The following is an 18,355-nucleotide window of genomic DNA, read 5'->3' as shown; positions in this document are numbered from 1 at the left end:
CCAAGCTCGTGGATCATCCCGTTAAGACATTTATCAACCAATCAATCACTTTATTTATAAAGCACAATTAAACACAACTTACGTTGACCAATGTGCAATACACCGTGCTAAATAGGACCACAACATAATAACAGACACAGACAAACAGAATAACCGCATCAACGGTTAGGCTATAGACTTACTCGGTGGTCCATTGTCTAAAAGTTTGTGTTATTCCCCAAAGTGAGTGGCAATTGGCTGGTTAGCCAAACTCAGTTGTAAAACAACTTGTGAAGACAACGTTTGGGAAGACAATGAATAATGTCCGAGGATGGCCGTGCATGGACTGAAGTCCATTTAGAAGAAAAAACGGTGTAAACTGTCACAATTGACTAGGCCCATTTGATAAACATCGTCTCTTATTACAGCGTGATATTAAATATTTTATTAATTTACAAACCACAAGCACCAGCCCAATTTATTGAAAATATATAGTAAGCCCGTGCTATAAGCTAACAATGTGTTTTTAATATTAGTTACACAATGTACTTTTTCTCTCCATGAAGTATGTGATTTGTAACCGGAGGCTTTGAGGTGACGTTCAAGGATACGATTGGAGGGCGGCTTCCGTATATATTACTCCGGGTTCGGTCCCACCTTCTCGCCAGTGGAGTTTCATCACAGCTTCTGCACCATACAGGGCAGACGAGAACATAAACACAAGTAAGTAGCTATTAGACAGTTTAGAAAATGTAACACGTCCCGTCTGATTTCTGCGCAGGGATATCTAATTGTATTGCTGACATTAGAGAGAGAGCGGCGCTAACTGAAGTATTGATGTAACAAAATGTACTATGGTTGGACTCCATGTCATTTTCTCCAATGCTCAGCTGTATTCCTTATGCCTACGTGGACTTCGTGCAGCTTACTTGCTAGATTTTGTGTATCTGCGAGAATTGAGTAGTCATGTTTGTCAAGCAAAACCGTTAAATTGCTAGAGTTGATAACACAGTCCAGCTATTGATTGAATTGTATTTCATCCTTTCTTAACTAAATCAAGTTTCCTAATGGAGTTTATCTAGTCTGGTAGCGAGACGCCTAGGCTGGCTAGCTGTCTAGGCTAGCTTGGTCCTGCTAGCAGCAGAACCGTGAGCAGCGAGCTAGCTAGCTAGTACCTACGTGTCACAATCGCGCACGGTCAAAGTTTATGCCGACGGAGTCTAACTAGCGGGTACCTAAGTTACTAACTAGCTAATCATCGGTAACAAGTGTTTTAGATTATGCCTGATACACAAAATCAAACAATCTTTCACAACTCCTTAGAATGTTTAAAATTAGGCCTAATGTCTAACAAGCATGCATTCCAATTGCCATTTTAAAGAATTCGTCGGACATTACTGAAACTAGTCGACGAAGCTAGCTAGTTAGCTTGCTAGCCACAAAGCCTAACACTGCCCCCTTTCAAATAATCCTTAACAAGTAGCTTGTAACCAAGATGGTAGCTAAAGCTATTTATCCAAGTGTAGCTCCTAATTTGATAAACTGCAAAGTACTCATTTTCTGCGCTACTGTATCTTACTATTTTGGCAGCTAGCTATGTCTCCTTAGCCTCCTGGTGTTTTAGGCCACTGTTGTTAGCTACCATACAAAAATTATGCAACCTTCTCTGCCGAGGCCTGGAGGATTCCAAGCAGTTTCCCGTAGATGTTCTTCAACACCACTCCCAGTTTTCCTTATTTAGTCTTTGCACAACTTGCGTTTTGTAAATAGATTGAGGGCTGTGTGTCAAACGTGTTGTAGACTGGCACAAGTGTGGGTCAATTTACATAGCTGTTTTGAAAACACAACAGTATTTGCAACATTTCAGTACATTTCAAATGCTGTTCTTGTATTTAGCTATACTGTATTTTATGTATTGAAAGCTTAATGTTATCTATTCATCATTTAAGGATTGTGTGTCTCTTCTGGCTGTAAGAGAACTTGAGATTAACTGGGAAAATATGAAAATATTTGCTTTTGCTTTTCAGGCAAAAGCTGGCAGGCTGACACCAACAGGCAGCTTTACAGGACGGATTATCTGGTAACTGACCATTTAGCTGGTAAGATCTGACACTACTCTAAGCTCCTAATTAGGCCTATAGCCACGAGGCGGTTTTGACCTGCAGATTTCAGATGTGAGTCAGAAGAATAGAGATGGTGCCCATACAGTTCCTGTACACTTGGTTATAGAACAGACAGATTTAATCAACCAGTTGCAAAATAACTTGCCTCTTTCTGTACCATTCTTACATGGGTCTGCCTTTAGCAGTCTTTTCTTTTTAGCGTAGTCGTTTCACTTGCCATTGGCTTGTAGTTAAGTGGCTCTGCTTCCCAACCATAAGACCTGAAGACTTCTGGGAAGGAAGAGGCCCTAAATGGGTGTTCAAAACAGTGTGAAAACAACCCTGTGCAATATCCAGGATCCTTACGCTGTTAATGGCTGTGACCTGCTCTCCAGGAGCCAGTGCACATGCTCCCTAACACTTGTCATTTACTTTGGGTAGTAGAAGTTCAGTAAAGTGTCATTCATGTGTCTGGTTGGCGTCGGAGGGTTGAGCGGGCTCAGTTTGACGCTACACTCAGTGGATGAACTGACGTGTTTCAGTAGCGAAATCCTCTTAACCTTGGGAGCTTGCTCAGCGAGAATAGCCCTGGACACAGCCGGGCTGGGATCCTCTGAGTGGAGACACTTTACCGTTGGCACAATTAATGAAAGTAGTTTAATCACGTTGTCATGCTACTTAATATCTCGTCCCTGGACGAGTGTGGAGGCTATCTGCACAAAGAGTTGACGTTGAAATTCTCACCACTTAAGAATTTTACTTCATAGTGTGTCTCTTTTGGTCAAATATAGATTAGATAATGACCAACATCTCAAAGTCCACACAAATAGTTGGCATGTACTAAGGTGAAGTTGTTTATATAACACATTAGCAGTTCTGTTCAATCTTTTTTTACTTCTTTCATCCCTAGTGGCACACTCGTACTCCGTGTAAACGTGGGATTTCGACCATGAGTTCAGTCGCTGTACTTACGCAGGAAAGCTTTAACGAGCACCGCAATGGGCTGCTGCCAGAGCAGGGTGGTGGTGAGTCTGGTCTCCAGTTATTTGATCAACTTGACAATAACACATTTCAAGCATGCAAAGTAATCAGAGAAGTAGCCCATAGCAACAGTAGTCCATAGCAACAGTAGCCCATAGGAACTGCAAGTGATCTGATGTGTTTATCTGTGTTTTGGGTTTGGGATAGACTCTGAGCCTCTTCCTGATTGTGTGTTGGCTTCTCCTGCCTCTTGCCCAGTGGCAGGGCCCAGTGGTGCAGGGGATGAGGAGGCCCTTCCCACCTACAAGGATGCCTTCCCCCCGCTGCCTGAGAAGGCTTCCTCACCTGAGGGGGCTCAGCAACCAGCCAACGCCTGGACCTCCAACATCCGTCCTCTCAAGTCTTCTGTCATCACCCAGGTACAGCACTGTTACTAAAACATTCAAAAAGATGCGTAGAGGTCAGTAAAAAATGTCGTTCCTGTTCTTGGCAAGATACCGTGCTGTAGATTTTTGCTCCAACTTCAGTTCATGTGATTCAGCACATCAACCAGCAAATCAGATGTCTGAGTGGTTAGGGAAGCAGGCTATTAATGAGAAGGTTGCTGGTTTGATTTCCGCTGTGCCAAAATGATGTTGTGTCCTTGGGAAAGGCACTTCACCCTACTTGCCTGTGGGGAATGTCCCTGTACTTACTGTAAGTTGCTCTGGATAAGATTGTCTGCTAAATGACTAAAGGTAAATGTAATAATTAGGATCGGGTGTGTAAGATTAGTGTTGGAACAAAAACGGGAAGGTAGCTTTCCAGTTACGTTTGAACTCCACTGCAGTGGTGGAATCCCTGTGTGACAGACTCTTAATGTTAAAACGCTGCTTGTCTGCTTGGTGTCAGACAGACGTTCATCTTCCATTTGCTCGTGTTATGATCCAGGTTTTCCACGTTCCGCTGGAGGAGCGCAAGTACAAGGACATCAACCAGTTTGGGGAAGGAGATCAGGCCAAGGTCTGTGTGGACATCATGCACAAGACTGGAGCGCACCTGGAGCTCTCCATGGCTAAAGACCAAGGCCTCTCCATCATGGTGTCTGGGAAACTGGACGCTGTGATGAAGGCCCGCAAGGAGATCGTGTCCCGACTGCAGACTCAGGTCCGCACACATTATTCACCCTCTGCTCTTAAACACAGAGTTTGTGGATTGATTGCGATTTGCTATTCAGCCGTATATCCAACATCCCTCTTGGGAGTTTGGTTGTTGTAGAAGTGTTAATAGTAGATTCTGTCTTCTAGGCTTCAGCTACTGTGGGCATCCCCAAAGAGCACCATCGCTTTGTCATCGGCAAGAATGGGGAGAAGCTGCAGGAACTGGAGCTGAAGACTGCCACCAAGATCCAGATCCCACGCCCCGACGACCCCAGCAACCAGATCAAGATTTCTGGCACCAAGGAGGGCCTGGAGAAGGCCAAGCATGAGATCCTGCTCATCTCTGCTGAGCAGGTACCGTGTCCTGACACGTGAACCACAGTTACACACACACAAACATGTATACAACCAGCCTGGAGTTATCTGTCATCCAAAGGTTGCCTGTCAGATGGTTCAACTCGAGCTCATGTGCATCTGTGTGCTATGAATTGTGCATGTTTGTCTAGGGACGATTGGCATTTAAATACAAACTGTGTTTTGGACGAGTGACTGATCCGGCCACGCTGTGTTCCAGGATAAGCGTGCTGTGGAGAGGGTGAATGTTGACAAGGTGTACCATCCCTTCATCACCGGGGCTCACAACAAGCTGGTGGGGGACATGTCGCAGGAGACGGGCGCCCGCATCAACGTCCCCCCACCCAGCGTCAACAAGACAGAGATCGTCATCACTGGGGAGAAGGAACAGGTTGCTCTGGCTGTGGCTTTGATCAAGAAGATTTATGAGGAGAAGGTGTGCCCCTCCAAGACTCTCTGTCCAGCAGGAATTCTGTCCTGACACACTGCTGGAATGTCGTTTTTACCTCAGCCATTCTTGTCATGATGTTGGTTAGTTTTACAATATTTTCTCTCTGTGGCTTGTCCTTCAGAAAAAGAACACCACCACCATTGCAGTGGAGGTGAAGAAATCTCAGCACAAGTATGTGATCGGCCACAGGGGCAACACCCTGCAGGACATCCTGGAGCGTACCGGCGTGTCGGTCGAGATCCCACCCTCTGACAGCAGCTCAGAGACCGTCATCCTGCGAGGGGAGCCGGACCGCCTGGGCCAGGCGCTCACTGAGGTTTACGCCAAGGTACGGTGCTCAGGTCAGCCTGTCTCTCCAGGAAGAGCACACATGATGGGTTGGAGGCATGGATGATGATGAGGAGGAAGAGGATGATGATGATGGGTGTGGTGTTTTCCTTGGCAGGCCAACAGCTACACTGTGTCATCAGTCTCGGCTCCTTCCTGGCTTCATCGCTTCATCATCGGCAAAAAGGGGCAGAATCTGGCCAAGATCACGGCTCAGATGCCCAAGGTTCGTTTGTAAAGTCACAAGTTTCCAGTCTCTGCTTCTCACTGGAAGTGAGTTCTTACAATCTGAATTTTTGTTTTCTTTCCAGGTGCATATTGAGTTTACCGAGGGGGAGGATAAAATTACCCTGGAGGGTCCCACCAAAGATATGCAAATGGTGCAGAGCCAGATTGAAGCTATTGTCACAGACTTGGTGAGGATAACGAGCCTTCTATGAAAAGTAATGGCTGTTCACCTAAAACACCCCCTGTTTTAACCACAGAATATTGTTCAAATGAAAGGTTTTGACTTCAATCCTAAATAAAACATGTGATTTGCAGGTAAGCCGTATGGATTATACCGAGATCAGCGTGGATCCCAAATTTCACAGACATCTCATTGGCAAAGGCGGCGCTAACAGTGAGTGTCATGATCACGGACTTCTGCTTCTCAGCCTTATAGCAGTCAGTGGCTGCTTAGCAACAGACCAGAGCTGAACTTGGAGCATGTTTTTCTTCCTTCAGTAAACCGCATCAAGGACAGCCACAAGGTGTCTGTCCGTATCCCCCCTGATAACGAGAAGAGCAACCTGATCCGCATCGAGGGGGATCCCCAGGGTGTCCAGGAGGCCAAGGAGGAACTGCTGAAGCTGGCGTCGCGCATGGTGAGGACGCTCTGAGGGGGGACGCTCTGAGGGGGGACGCTCTGAGGGGGGACGCTCTGAGGGGGGACGCTCTGAGGGGGGACGCCCCGGGGGGGACGCTCTGAGGGGGAGCGTTTTGCAGGTTATGGTGCACTTATGTTTTTTTTTTTTTTTGCGTAACTCGTGTTCTCTTGCAGGAGAATGAGCGTACAAAGGACCTGATAATTGAACAGCGTTTTCACAGAGCCATCATCGGCCAGAAGGGGGAAAATATTAAGGAAGTGCGGGACAAGTTCCCTGAGGTGTGTTTGAGTTTCAGAAGAAACAAATAGTTTTTTCCTAAATGCCTTTTATTCTTATATTGTATTTTTGAAGCAAACTTTTTTTTTTTTTTTTTTTTTTTGGTGTGTTTATTAACTTTGTTTTGTTGGGGAGGTTAGGTCATCATCAACTTCCCCGACCCTGCAAATAAGAGTGACATTGTTCAGCTTCGCGGGCCGCACACCGAGGTGGAGAAATGCTCCAAATTCATGCAGAAGATGGTGGCTGAAATGGTTGGTACATCGCAATGTCTTTCAATTCCATTTGTCTTAACTTGTCTCTTTGGGGGTCAAATTTTATTTTAAAATGTTTGGCTTCCCCTTCTGACATGCTGTGTCTTTTCAGGTGGAGAACAGTTTTTCTGTGTCAGTTCCCATCTTCAAGCAATTCCACAAGAACATCATTGGAAAAGGAGGAGCAAATATTAAGAAGGTATGATGGTGAAATAGAGTTGCAGCTTACTATCACTCACTTAACATGCGTCTTAACATTCCCCTGAATGGGCCTTTCATTTGCCACGTTCCCAGATTCGTGAGGAAACTAACACCAAGATCGACCTGCCCGCTGAGAACAGTAACTCAGAGATGATCGTCATCACAGGCAAGAAGGCCAGCTGTGAGGCAGCACGGGCACGTGTCCTGGCTATTCAGAAGGAGCTGGTGGGTCAATAGCCTCATGTATGGATGAACATTTTCAAAGTCCTTAAGTTCAGTTTAGTGAGTCCTGTGGTGCAGCCAATGACCCAGCATCTCCTCATCCAGGCAAACATCACAGAGCTGGAGGTGTCCATCCCCTCCAAGCTGCACAATTCCCTGATTGGCTCCAAAGGCCGCCTGGTGCGCTCCATCATGGAGGAGTGTGGAGGGGTGCACATCCACTTCCCCACCGAGGGCTCTGGCATTGACACGGTCACCATCCGGGGGCCTGCAGAGGAGGTGGAGAGAGCTCGTCAGCAGCTGCTGGCCCACGCCGAGGAGAAGGTACCCTGCTCCTCTTAACCCTCCTCCTGCTCCTCTTAACCCTCCTCTTCCTCAACCAGCCTCCTCTTTTTAACCAGCCGCTCAGTCACACATGGACATCATATGGAAGAAGATACTGTCATCTCCTAACATGACATTTATACAGTACTGTTATCTTGTCTTTCCCAGCAAACTAAGAATCACACAGCAGAGTTGCGTGCCAAGCCGGAGTACCACAAGTTCCTGATAGGGAAAGGAGGCGTCAACATCCGCAAGGTGCGGGACAACACCGGAGCCAGGATCATCTTCCCCACAGCAGACGACCCAGAACAGGAGCTCATCACGGTGGTGGGCACCGAGGAGGCTGTGGCCGAGGCCCAGAAGGAGCTGGAGAAACTGATCCAGAGTCTGGTACACAGCTGTTTTAATAAACATACAGTTGCTGATCTGCTCACGCAGAAAATGATGGCTTTTGTGATTGTATATGTCATGGGCATAGTTTTGTCAAATGTGGGTGTGACGGCATGTTTCATAACTGAGGATGTGGCTGTGAAATATTCTTTGCTTCATAAAAAGTAGGGGGGATAATTTTGTCGTTTTATATGATGAAACCTGGTCTATAAATGGGGAAATATCCACTTGAATATGAATGACTTGACTGGGGAAGCATCCTGTGTTTCCAGGAGAACGTTGTTGAGGACACGATGAACGTGGACCCCAAGCACCACCGCTACTTTGTGGCACGGCGGGGTCAGGTGCTGAGGGACATCGCTGACGAGTATGGAGGAGTGATGGTGAGCTTCCCTCGCACCGGCGCCCAGAGCGACAAGGTCACACTGAAGGGGGCCAAAGACTGCGTGGAAGCAGCCAAAAAGCGCATGCTGGAGATGGTCGAGGATCTGGTAGGTGGACGTGTATTGCTCGCTGGTCCTACATCTTGACACAGTTTGTTTTTAACGTACTTGGTTACTCACCGAAACTGTATTTCCGCGGCTCCCAGGATGCTCAGGTAACCATGGAGTGTGTGATCGCTCAGAAGTTCCACCGCTCCATCATGGGGCCCAAGGGCTCCCGGATCCAGCAGATCACCAGAGATCACAGCGTTCAGATCAAGTTCCCAGAGAGGGAGGACCCCCAAGGTAGCTGGCCCTTCCCAACTGGCATAGTTGGAAAGAGAACTGCCTTATCGAGCCTTACTCGCTTTCTGATCAAACTGAACTGCCTTATCGAGCCTTACTCACTTTCTGATCAAACTGAACTGCCTTATCGAGCGTTGCTCACCTTCTGATCAGTGTTTTGCGTTGGTGCTCTCAGCTGCCCTGCCTGCCGAGGCCTCAGCCCAGGAGAACGGGGAGGACAACATGGAGGTGAGGGAGCCGGTGGATCCTGCCGCCCCCAAGAAGTGTGACGTGATCGTCCTGTCAGGACGCAAGGAACGGTGTGAGGCTGCTGTAGAGGCCCTCAAGGTCAGTCCTCAGAACAGACATCTCACAGTAGAACACACCTCTTCTCTCACAGTACAACCACAGTTTGGAAAGGGGGTATGTGGGTGGGAACCAGGTTTGTTTATTGGTCAACAAAAATACTTGTATTATTTTGTCAATAACCATGTTGTTGTATTAAGGCTTTGGTTCCTGTCACCATTGAAGTGGAAGTGCCTTTTGAGCTTCACCGCTACATCATCGGGCAGAAAGGAAGTGGAATCCGTAAGATGATGGATGAATTTGAGGTTGGTGTTTCACAACAGAGCTTCAAACGAGATGGGTCAAGTTATTTTCACCTAACCACAATCATCTTACATTGTGAAAAATGTTTTGTCCCCAGGTGAATATTCAAGTGCCTGCTCCTGACCTGCAGTCTGATGTGATCACCATCACGGGCCTGTCCACCCACCTGGACCGGGCCAAGGACGGCCTCCTGGAGCGCGTCAAAGAGCTGCAGGCGGAGCAGGAGGACCGGGTGAGTCAACCAGCCGGCTCTCAGCTGGGCGGAAAGCTGCTTTATTGTGTGTGTGTGTGTGTGTGTGTGTGTGAACATATCATTGCAGTAAATCAAGATGTGACCTGATCATCTCCGTGCTGTTCTCTGTAGGCTCTCAGGAGCTTCAAGCTGACCATCACTGTGGACCCCAAGTATCACCCTAAGATCATCGGCCGTAAGGGTGCCATCATCACCAACATCCGCACCGAGCATGACGTAAACATCCAGTTCCCGGAGAAGAATGACGAGAACCAGGTAGTTCATTCACAGGAACAATGTTTTAGCTGCTGCTTTTATTATTCATGTCATCCAGTGGAACACTTATCTTATCATTACCTTTTGTAATGTGATATTTGATGTATGCTTGGTATCACTGCTCAGATGCCCAAGGTTGGCGTGTAGACACATTTTAGGTCCTGATGTTGTTTTGGTGTGCAGGACCAGATCACCATTACCGGCTACGAGCACAGGGCCACCGCAGCCCGTGATGCCATCCAGAGCCTGGTGGACGACCTGGAGGAGATGGTGTCTGAGGACATCACGCTGGACAGCAGGGTCCACGCACGCATCATCGGTGCCCGGGGCAAGGGCATCCGCAAGATCATGGACGAGTTCAAGGTGGGCCTGACTAACCAGTCACGTCACCCAAAACACTGACGTGTTTCCCATGTTGGGATGTTGTGATGCCCCAGACTGCCTGTGAACCATGGTAAACTGGTTTTCTATCATCTCATGCCTGTGCTGCTGTTCGTGTAGGTGGATCTGAGGTTCCCACAGAGCGGGGCAGCTGACCCCAACCTGGTGACCGTCACGGGCCGCCCAGAGCTGGTGGACGAGGCTATCGACCACCTCCTCAACCTGGAGGAGGAATACGTAAGCACCTCGCCATCCATGCACTCATTGGGTCTGATGCTGACTCAGAAAGCTCAACAATGTACCACTTCACATGAAACTTTGTTTTGGGTTCAGAAGCAGTGGGAAATTATGAAGTAAACGTGTCTGTTTCCTGTGTGTTCAGATGGCGGATGTGGTGGAGAACGAGTCCAAGATGGCGTACATGAGGCCCTCTGGGGGCGGTGCGGCGTCCATGGATGAGCCCCGCGGCCCGTCCAAGGGCTTTGTGGTGAGGGAGGCTCCGTGGACCACTGGCAGTGAGAAGGTTCGTCTGCATGATTCTAAAGACTCATCACCAGTGTTCATGTTGGCAATGAATGTGGTCATGTTTGTTGCAGGACCTAGTGTAGACAAGGTCATGTTGGTGATGGTTTGCTCTCCTCTGTCTCCAGGCTCCTGACATGAGCAGTTCAGAGGATTTCCCCAGCTTTGGTGCTCCTGTGGCAACCAAGTCCTCCCCCTGGGGGCCCAAACGCTTCTGAACCCCACTGCTGCAGCTCAGCCTCCACCACCTTCACCTCCTGGCTCCAACTTTCCTCCATCTTCCCTTCTCCAGCCCATCCTGACCTGGACTGATCGCTGACACTGACCCCACAACAAGTCACCTCTTCAGTTACGAAATGATTTCATTCTTCTCTGTGTCTCTACTCAACCTGGTCTGCCTTTGTAGATTGATGGTGAAGTCTGAAGTGCTTTCGACTGTAATTGACATATGAGCTTTGTATCTGCATCAAGTATGTCTTCTGCAAAGAAAAAAAAGAAACTACAATTATGAAGAAAAAAAAAACAAGACAAAAAGTCAGATATTGCTTGGTTGTTGGGTGAAGTAAAAACATATAATTGAGTCAATGTTGTTAGACTTGACATTTCATTGTGATTTGAATTGTGCTACCAAATCCAAAGCTGTAAATGCAACGGAGCGAGGCTTGTTAGGTTTATACAGGTCGACTTCTCTTCTCTTAGTTGCCTTTGCAGGGTCGGGGGTGAAAAGGTTGTACTACAACTAGTGACCTGTGGCAATGTGTGTGTCCTGTTCTGCTTGTGACTGGAGTGGTGTGTGACCATCCTGGTGGCAGCTTGCTTCCCCCTGGGCCTCATGTAGCTGTGTATAACCTCAGTCATGCGTTATGTCTTTCATACTTTTTAGTGGTTGTCATCTCGTCTTTCTTTTCTATTGCTTGTGTAACTGTGCGTATGTGAACGGGAAGGTAGCTGTGTACCTTGCAGCCTTATGAGTCGGTCACAGTGGTTGGGAGAGGTTTCATTCACTACAGAATGTTTCATGCTCAAACTGCCAGCTGCTTTGGAGATGATATGGGAGCTGTACTCTCCTACAACACTAGATCCAGAAGCTCCAAAGTTGTTAAACCCCACACTAACTGTTTATGTACTTGTTCATTATTTGTTGTTTTTTGACATTCAAAAAGAGTTTTTAGTCAACACTCTGATCATGTACGCAGAAGAGCAGACCATTTTGTGCCAACTGTCTAGTGATGTCGTGTACTCATCCTTGGGTTAGGGTCAGTGTCCAGTCCCTTTGTCTTCCAGTTGCTATACAGATTGTTCTGTAAACATAGCAATGGCCCTTTTTATCAGCCTTACATCTAGAATGATATAAACCAGACAGACATGATGTCACTGACGATACAAGGTGGTTATTTCTATGGGTCTAACCAGATTAGCTCCGCCCCTAGATCGGCTGCTTTTGGGCACTCTCCACATCAGTGTTTAATGCTGGTCTATGTCATTCTAGCCTTATATGAAAGATTATGCAAAAACCATAGAGAAGTCAAACGATTATGGATGACACTGGAAATGAAATTGTCCAAAAAGTCAATAAAAATCGAAAATATTATTTGTTTTGTCTTGTTCACGATGTCTCATGCTACTGAACGTTCTACACCTGAACCACACTTCGCTACTTTTGAATGTTACTGACTGACGTACATATCCAACTAACTAGTAATGTCAAATAAACACAGCAAACTTTCTGGTAACTTTTTAGCCATTACATATTTTTGAATGCGCTGTACGTCCCTCAAAGCATGATTTAGTCTTCATCGCAGAAGTTGGCCAATTTTGGCGGCAACAATTACCATTTAACCGGTCGCAACGAGCAGAACGGCAAGATGGTGCGCAGTACGACGATCCTACCATGCTAGACTAGCTGGACTGATAGCTAACAACAACGCAACTTGATGTAAGTAACACATTGTTTTGATAGATAGAATCAATTTGGTTTATTTGCCATGTATGTTTTACAAACACGGAATTTATTGTGGCAGGGAGGTGCAAAACACTAAACATATAACGCTACGAATCTTAGGTAGATGTTGGTCAGACAAGGTAGCAGAAAAATTCCTATAAGTACTAGCCGAGCTAGCGTTAGACTACTGTAGCTAGCGAGTTAGTGGCCTGATCGGTAGCCTTCATCATTATATTTTATTTGATATATAAAGTTTAGCTAGCGTAAGAGGACCCATTACAGTATCGTCAGACTAGTTCTCCAATTTTACGATTTTTGACGAATCTTCTTTTAACAAATTAATGGAAGAAACTATCTTGACCGATAATGTCGTCTGGAAAAAGAGTTTGAACAGCCAATATACAGTAGTAGGTCCAGTGGTTCTCATCAACCCTGTCCTCAGGGACCCCCTGTCCTGCATGTTTTAGATGTTTCCCTGCATATAGCAGATAGGAATACATATAGACTATACTAGTGTTAGGGTTAGTATAGTCGATATTTATTGTTATCTGTATATTTAGGAAGCTTCACTTATTTAAGCTCAGCATTGATGTAAATTGTGTTTCGTGTACTTTAATGTTATGTTATGCCAGGTGCTTGCGTTGTCTTGTCTTAAGAATTTCAGTGCCCAGTCTGACCTTGTGTTGTTCTGTGTACCTGACAAATAAAAGACTTGTACTGCTCCAACACACCTGATTCAAATAATAGGGTCGTTATCTAGCTCTGTAAAAGCCTGGTAACGAAAATGCATTTGAATCAATTGTGTTGGAGCAGGGACACATCTAAAACATGCAGGACAGGGGGTCCCTGAGGACAGGGTTGAGAACCACTCGTCTTGCTAGACCGAGTGACATACGGTAAACTAGCGCTCTTGCAACTTATGAAAAAGGCAATGACTTCAAGCCAGTTGGCTAGTAGCTAAACTTGTTGACGCAACGCAGTTAAAGGCTAAAATCAGATGGCCAGTACGGGGATCGAACCCGCGACCTTGGCGTTATTAGCACCACGCTCTAACCAACTGAGCTAACCGGCCTGTGCGTCTCCTGGAAAACGAATGTTAAACATTCTCTAGATGGGCTGGGTGTGTCGCCGTGTCAAGAGTGAATACTGTAATGGCAATCAGTGAATTAAAACGTGTTAGGCTACAGATTTTACTTTGTTAATAAACTAGTGTCTTTGTGTACATTATATGGGTGCCTTGTCTATAAGGCATGTTTTCCGATATACTAGCGTGGCTCGTTGGTCTAGGGGTATGATTCTCGCTTTGGGTGCGAGAGGTCCCGGGTTCAAATCCCGGACGAGCCCACGTTTTTGCTCTGTGGTTGTTTTTGTTGTTGTGTGTGTAAAATAAAAATACAACCCGTTTACCTAACCCAGTGGTTCTCAAACCAGTACTCAGGGACCCCCTGTCCTGCATGTTTTATATGTTTCCCTGCTCCAACACACCTGATTCAAATGAATGGGTTGCTATCTTGCTCTGCAGAAGCCTGGTAACGAACCTGCATTTGAATCAGGTGTGTTGGAGCAGGGAAACATCTAAAACATGCAGGACAGGGGGTCCATGAGGACAGCTTATAGAACCACTGACCTAACCCAAACTCTAAAATAACGTGTTTACATCATGAGGAATGCGTTGGTGATATAGTGCCTGGTGAGTATAGCTGCCTTTGCGGGGCCTTGACGCAACTTGGCTTTTTTAGATGACATGACTGAGTTTTCATGGAAGTGGATATAATGGGACTTTGAAAGGGTTTTGCGATGCTTACTGTCTTCCAAAGGGAGGTGCAGTGTTTTAAAATTGAAATGCATTAATATTTAAATGTTAGAGGTGAATTCAAAACCAACAAATTCGATGGTGTTTACATTTCAGTATTAAGTACTCAATGCCTTTTTTTTAAAACCAAAACATGTCAATGATTTGCTTATAATAGCCCCCTCTCTCCGTGCACGCTCTGAATCAATGCGCGCGGCTGCGTTTTTTTCCGAGAATCTACAGAATCAATCCGGAGTTACGAACGTTTAAGATCATAATTCCCTACACAAATGTGTCCAAAACGGATACATTCAAGTTAAATATAATAACATTCATAGTTAAAAACATTTGGCAAAATGTATTTAACGAGTGGGGTTGTGGGGTTGTTGCCTACGCCACTCGGCCTCCGGCCTTGTGCGTACGGCCGAACACCACCCGTGGTATATTCCTCAAGAACCCCACTCGCACTCGTACTATATTGCTTTTATAAAACAATTTTATAGTCAACCAATTAAGATTTAAATACAGCTATTGATAAAAAAAAAAGATTATTTTGCCATTGTTCCTCCGCAGCGAAAACATAGTTCCGGTGTCAACGTCAGCTGAGCTATTAGCCCGAAAGCTAACGTTATGCTAGCAAGATTCAAAGGCAATAACATTGTGTACGGTTGACAAACAGTAAATATAATTTTACATTATGTTGGACAGGAAGATTTGCTAGCTAACCAGCCATGTCACTATACCAAAATCAATATCAAGATTTTCACGAACAAAGTATCCTGTGGAGCAAATTGAATAGCAAGTGAACATTTTCTCCAAACTGTAATTATAATCTGACAGTATGTTTAACGACAAGACTAGCCAGCTATCGAGCCATGTCATTGTCCCCAAATAAAATCTAGATTTTTAAGAAGAAAATAATTGGCCATGTGTAGAGTTGCTGCTACTGCTGTCGTGTCGGCCGCAGCCCGTCTGAAGTAACCTAGATTGACTAGCGAGGTCAATAGAGAACGGGATGTGAGATGAGCGGTTACGTGACACTGACACGGTACATTCTGAAAAGAAACATTTTTCAAATACGTTATAAAAAATATTGAAGTCATTGTTGTAAGTACAAGTTAGCTTGTTAAAGTCTTTCAAATTGTAAATGGAGGCTTTGACTCGTCCCCGTTGTTATGGTTACTTATTTGTATCAACGCGAATGTTTCATCGCGGAGTGATTTTTTTTTTTTATTGGAGTGAAGTCAGTGTGTTGTTGTCAGAATTCAACTCATGGAACGTCTCTCGTCCAATCAGAAACAGCTATTTAAGTCGAAAAAACCCAATTGTTTTATAATTTTACATAAAGCTCCAAAAAACGTGTTGTACTGCAGATCAAAAGAGTTTGTTGTATAGTTGAAAAGGTTACCTTTTACAGTTCATCTGTTAAGTTTTTACTGAGAAAATTATGAAAATGCTATCTGAGTCTTACATTTTCAAAGTTAATCTAAAGAAAACTGTTTTAATGTCACTCAACATGCATGCAGATGGTAGGAGAATCTTTAAGATTTGACCCATCCCCTAACCCCTGGATCTGACCAAGCTGCTCTCACTCTGCTCCTGAGCCTCTATCACAGCCTCTCTCTGCAGGGACCCTCCTGAGCCTCTATCACAGCCTCTCTCTGCAGGGACCCTCCTGAGCCTCTATCACAGCCTCTCTCTGCAGGGACCCTCCTGAGCCTCTATCACAGCCTCTCTCTGCAGGGACCCTCCTCAGCCTCTATCACAGCCTCTCTCTGCAGGGACCCTCCTGAGCCTCTATCACAGCCTCTCTCTGCAGGGACCCTCCTCAGCCTCTATCACAGCCTCTCTCTGCAGGGACCCTCCTGAGCCTCTATCACAGCCTCTCTCTGCAGGGACCCTCCTGAGCCTCTATCACAGTCTCTCTCCACTCCTGAGCCTCAATCATAGCCTCTCTCTGCAGGGACCCTCTTCAGCCTCTCACAGCCTCTCACTGCTCCTGAGCCTCTATCACAGCCTCTCTCTGCAGGGACCCTCCTCAGCCTCTCACTGCTCCTGAGCTTCTATCACAGCCTCGCTCTGGAGGGACCCTCCTCAGCCTCTATCACAGCCTCTCACCACAGCTCACAGGCATAATCATGGCACAATTAAGATAATTTCTTCACGACAGCTGGTTGGGAATAAAAGCAATTTCCATGCATTCATAATCAAGTCTGGTTGTCAGATTAAGATGGAGAGGTGATTTGAGGGAAATTGTCTTTGCCAAACCTTGGAAGCAGAGCCCAGGTGGCCTCAGGTATCTGCCTGTCAGGCCCCCCCCCCTCCGCTACTGCTGCCTGTTCAACATGCCTTGGAGGGAAAAGGGTTTTGATTTGTTACATGAGAGATTGTTTTGGTGGAGTATCCATCTGAATTATTCTAATAGAAACTAAAAACGGCTCACTTCTTTTCCTTACTTTCTACCTCTCTGTCTCCCACTTATCTTATTTCCCTTTTTGTAATTGCATCTTGTCTCTTGTTCATACATTTAGTTTCTCATTGTGCTTCTGTGTGGCCCAGATCATTCTGCTTCTCCTCATCACCCTGTTCTGCAACCAAGTTCTGCCTCAGAAGGGCTTCCAGGATAGGAGAGAATACTACCAAGCTGTTCAAATGATAAATAACGACACCGTAAAATGCTAATTATTCAAATGAGTCGGCCCTACAACTTGAAGCTACTTGAGGGCTCAGCAGAATATTCTGTGGTGGGCAGTAAGCAGGTCTTGCATGAGACTTGTAGTTTTATGAGTTTGTCACTAGATGGCAGTAGTACTCTTCTAAATTGGAACGCTTTGTGATTTGTAGGTGACTTCTCTGGAATCATGATTGGCTGGACCTGATGTTAGTTTCCCCCAGGATCACAATGAATCTTATTGAGAGACTTGTTGCTCTTGTTGGTTTGTTGTAACTGCGTTATAATGATTGTACTCGCTGTGAAATATACTATTGTTGCTTGCTTTTTCCACAGGTACACTCTTGCACTTTTGAGGTTCTTGGTGTTTAACTGTAACTACATGCTCTTATTGTTCTTCCCTTTGGGACTTATTTGGTTTCACAATGTATGCTTCATGTTTGGCTACCCACAATGTTGGGGGCTATCTTGTTATGATCAGTGACCTATGCACTTTTGTAAAACTCTCTCTTGCATGAATGTAAATGATCTTCAACATTCATTAGGGTTTGTTCTTGCAGTTAAAGCAGAAGGTGAAAATATATAAATATTGGTTTTGGAAATTGCTTTCAACATGAAAATATTATATTTTGATGAACATAATGTGGATCTGCCAGCTATCCATAACCTATTATCGTCAGAAGAAAATGTAGTTGTCAAATGGTGATAAACATGATTAAATTGTTGGCACATTTTTATTAATTGCTGATTTCTTTGCACGTTTTGACTTTTATTGTCGTAAAATTCTGCAGTTATTACATATGAGTGTCATGTTCTGAATTATAGCTGTTTCATTTTTTTATTGGATTATTAATCCATTTTAAACCACACTTTTGAATCATCTTTACGATGTATACTGTTTTACATACTACTTTAAACTACTGAAACTGAGCTACTGAAAATAAGATCTGTCATTCACTCTTACATCCTGTTTGCCATGCAACTGACATTAGTGATAAATTGGTGTGTTCAGGTCTGTTTAGGTGTCGTTGGCCAGGCCAGGTCATGGCAGTCTAGGTACACTGAGACACACAGGCTGAACAGTCATGAGAGGCTGCATGCTCAGTGAGTCCGAGACGGTAGAAAAATAACAAAAACAGTATGCCTTAAAAAACAATGGATGGCCCAAAATTGGACACATCCAAAACGGATTAGCTCCTGATGGCTGATTAATTGCTAGCTCATGTAACCTGGTTATACTGGTCTGGATTACGTGGTTTGGATTGTGTGGTTGTTAGCATTTAAAACGTCTTGTTTCTCAAGCCACAGTTGACTATCTGAAGAAGTTCTGTTGATGGAGTTGTGTGCCTATTTA

At 45.3% G+C, this 18,355-nt stretch overlaps 1 protein-coding gene, 1 long non-coding RNA gene and 2 other non-coding genes across 5 annotated transcripts in view; 3 read left to right on the top strand and 1 right to left on the bottom strand.

The window, feature by feature from the left end:
• The first annotated feature begins 614 nt into the window (after nt 1-614).
• Nucleotides 615-12,187, top strand: hdlbpa (high density lipoprotein binding protein a). Of its 2 annotated transcripts, none has more exons than XM_084675490.1 (28): nt 615-702; nt 2,007-2,078; nt 2,992-3,106; nt 3,327-3,481; nt 3,993-4,208; nt 4,349-4,555; nt 4,776-4,991; nt 5,128-5,334; nt 5,452-5,559; nt 5,645-5,749; nt 5,877-5,955; nt 6,060-6,199; nt 6,376-6,480; nt 6,619-6,732; nt 6,845-6,931; nt 7,027-7,158; nt 7,261-7,479; nt 7,648-7,869; nt 8,142-8,360; nt 8,459-8,597; nt 8,773-8,924; nt 9,083-9,187; nt 9,283-9,417; nt 9,550-9,693; nt 9,877-10,056; nt 10,195-10,311; nt 10,457-10,597; nt 10,725-12,187. In XM_084675490.1, exons 3-28 carry the CDS (start codon nt 3,031-3,033, stop codon nt 10,812-10,814), a joined length of 3,810 nt encoding a protein of 1,269 aa, XP_084531616.1. In that variant the 5' UTR covers nt 615-702; nt 2,007-2,078; nt 2,992-3,030; the 3' UTR covers nt 10,815-12,187. The 2 variants fall into 2 exon arrangements, with proteins under 2 accessions (XP_084531616.1, XP_084531615.1); XM_084675489.1 differs by having other exon boundaries at nt 3,270-3,481.
• A 1,349-nt stretch (nt 12,188-13,536) lies between these two features.
• Nucleotides 13,537-13,610, bottom strand: trnai-aau (transfer RNA isoleucine (anticodon AAU)). The gene has a single exon. It is a non-coding gene; the product is annotated as a tRNA-Ile (tRNA).
• Nucleotides 13,611-13,810: 200 nt separating this feature from the next.
• Nucleotides 13,811-13,882, top strand: trnap-ugg (transfer RNA proline (anticodon UGG)). Its single transcript has one exon. It is a non-coding gene; the product is annotated as a tRNA-Pro (tRNA).
• A 259-nt stretch (nt 13,883-14,141) lies between these two features.
• Nucleotides 14,142-18,355, top strand: part of LOC146254215 (uncharacterized) — a 41,862-nt gene continuing 37,648 nt past the window's right edge. The window contains exon 1 of the long non-coding RNA XR_014731431.1: nt 14,142-14,228. This is a non-coding gene — a long non-coding RNA (uncharacterized LOC146254215). The remainder of the gene's footprint in view (nt 14,229-18,355) is intronic.

This window comes from Hypomesus nipponensis, chromosome 16 (assembly GCF_054491055.1).
Source record: "Hypomesus nipponensis isolate SF chromosome 16, ASM5449105v1, whole genome shotgun sequence".
In the NCBI taxonomy this organism is placed as follows: domain Eukaryota; kingdom Metazoa; phylum Chordata; class Actinopteri; order Osmeriformes; family Osmeridae; genus Hypomesus; species Hypomesus nipponensis.
This window is presented reverse-complemented; position numbering and strand designations above follow the sequence as displayed.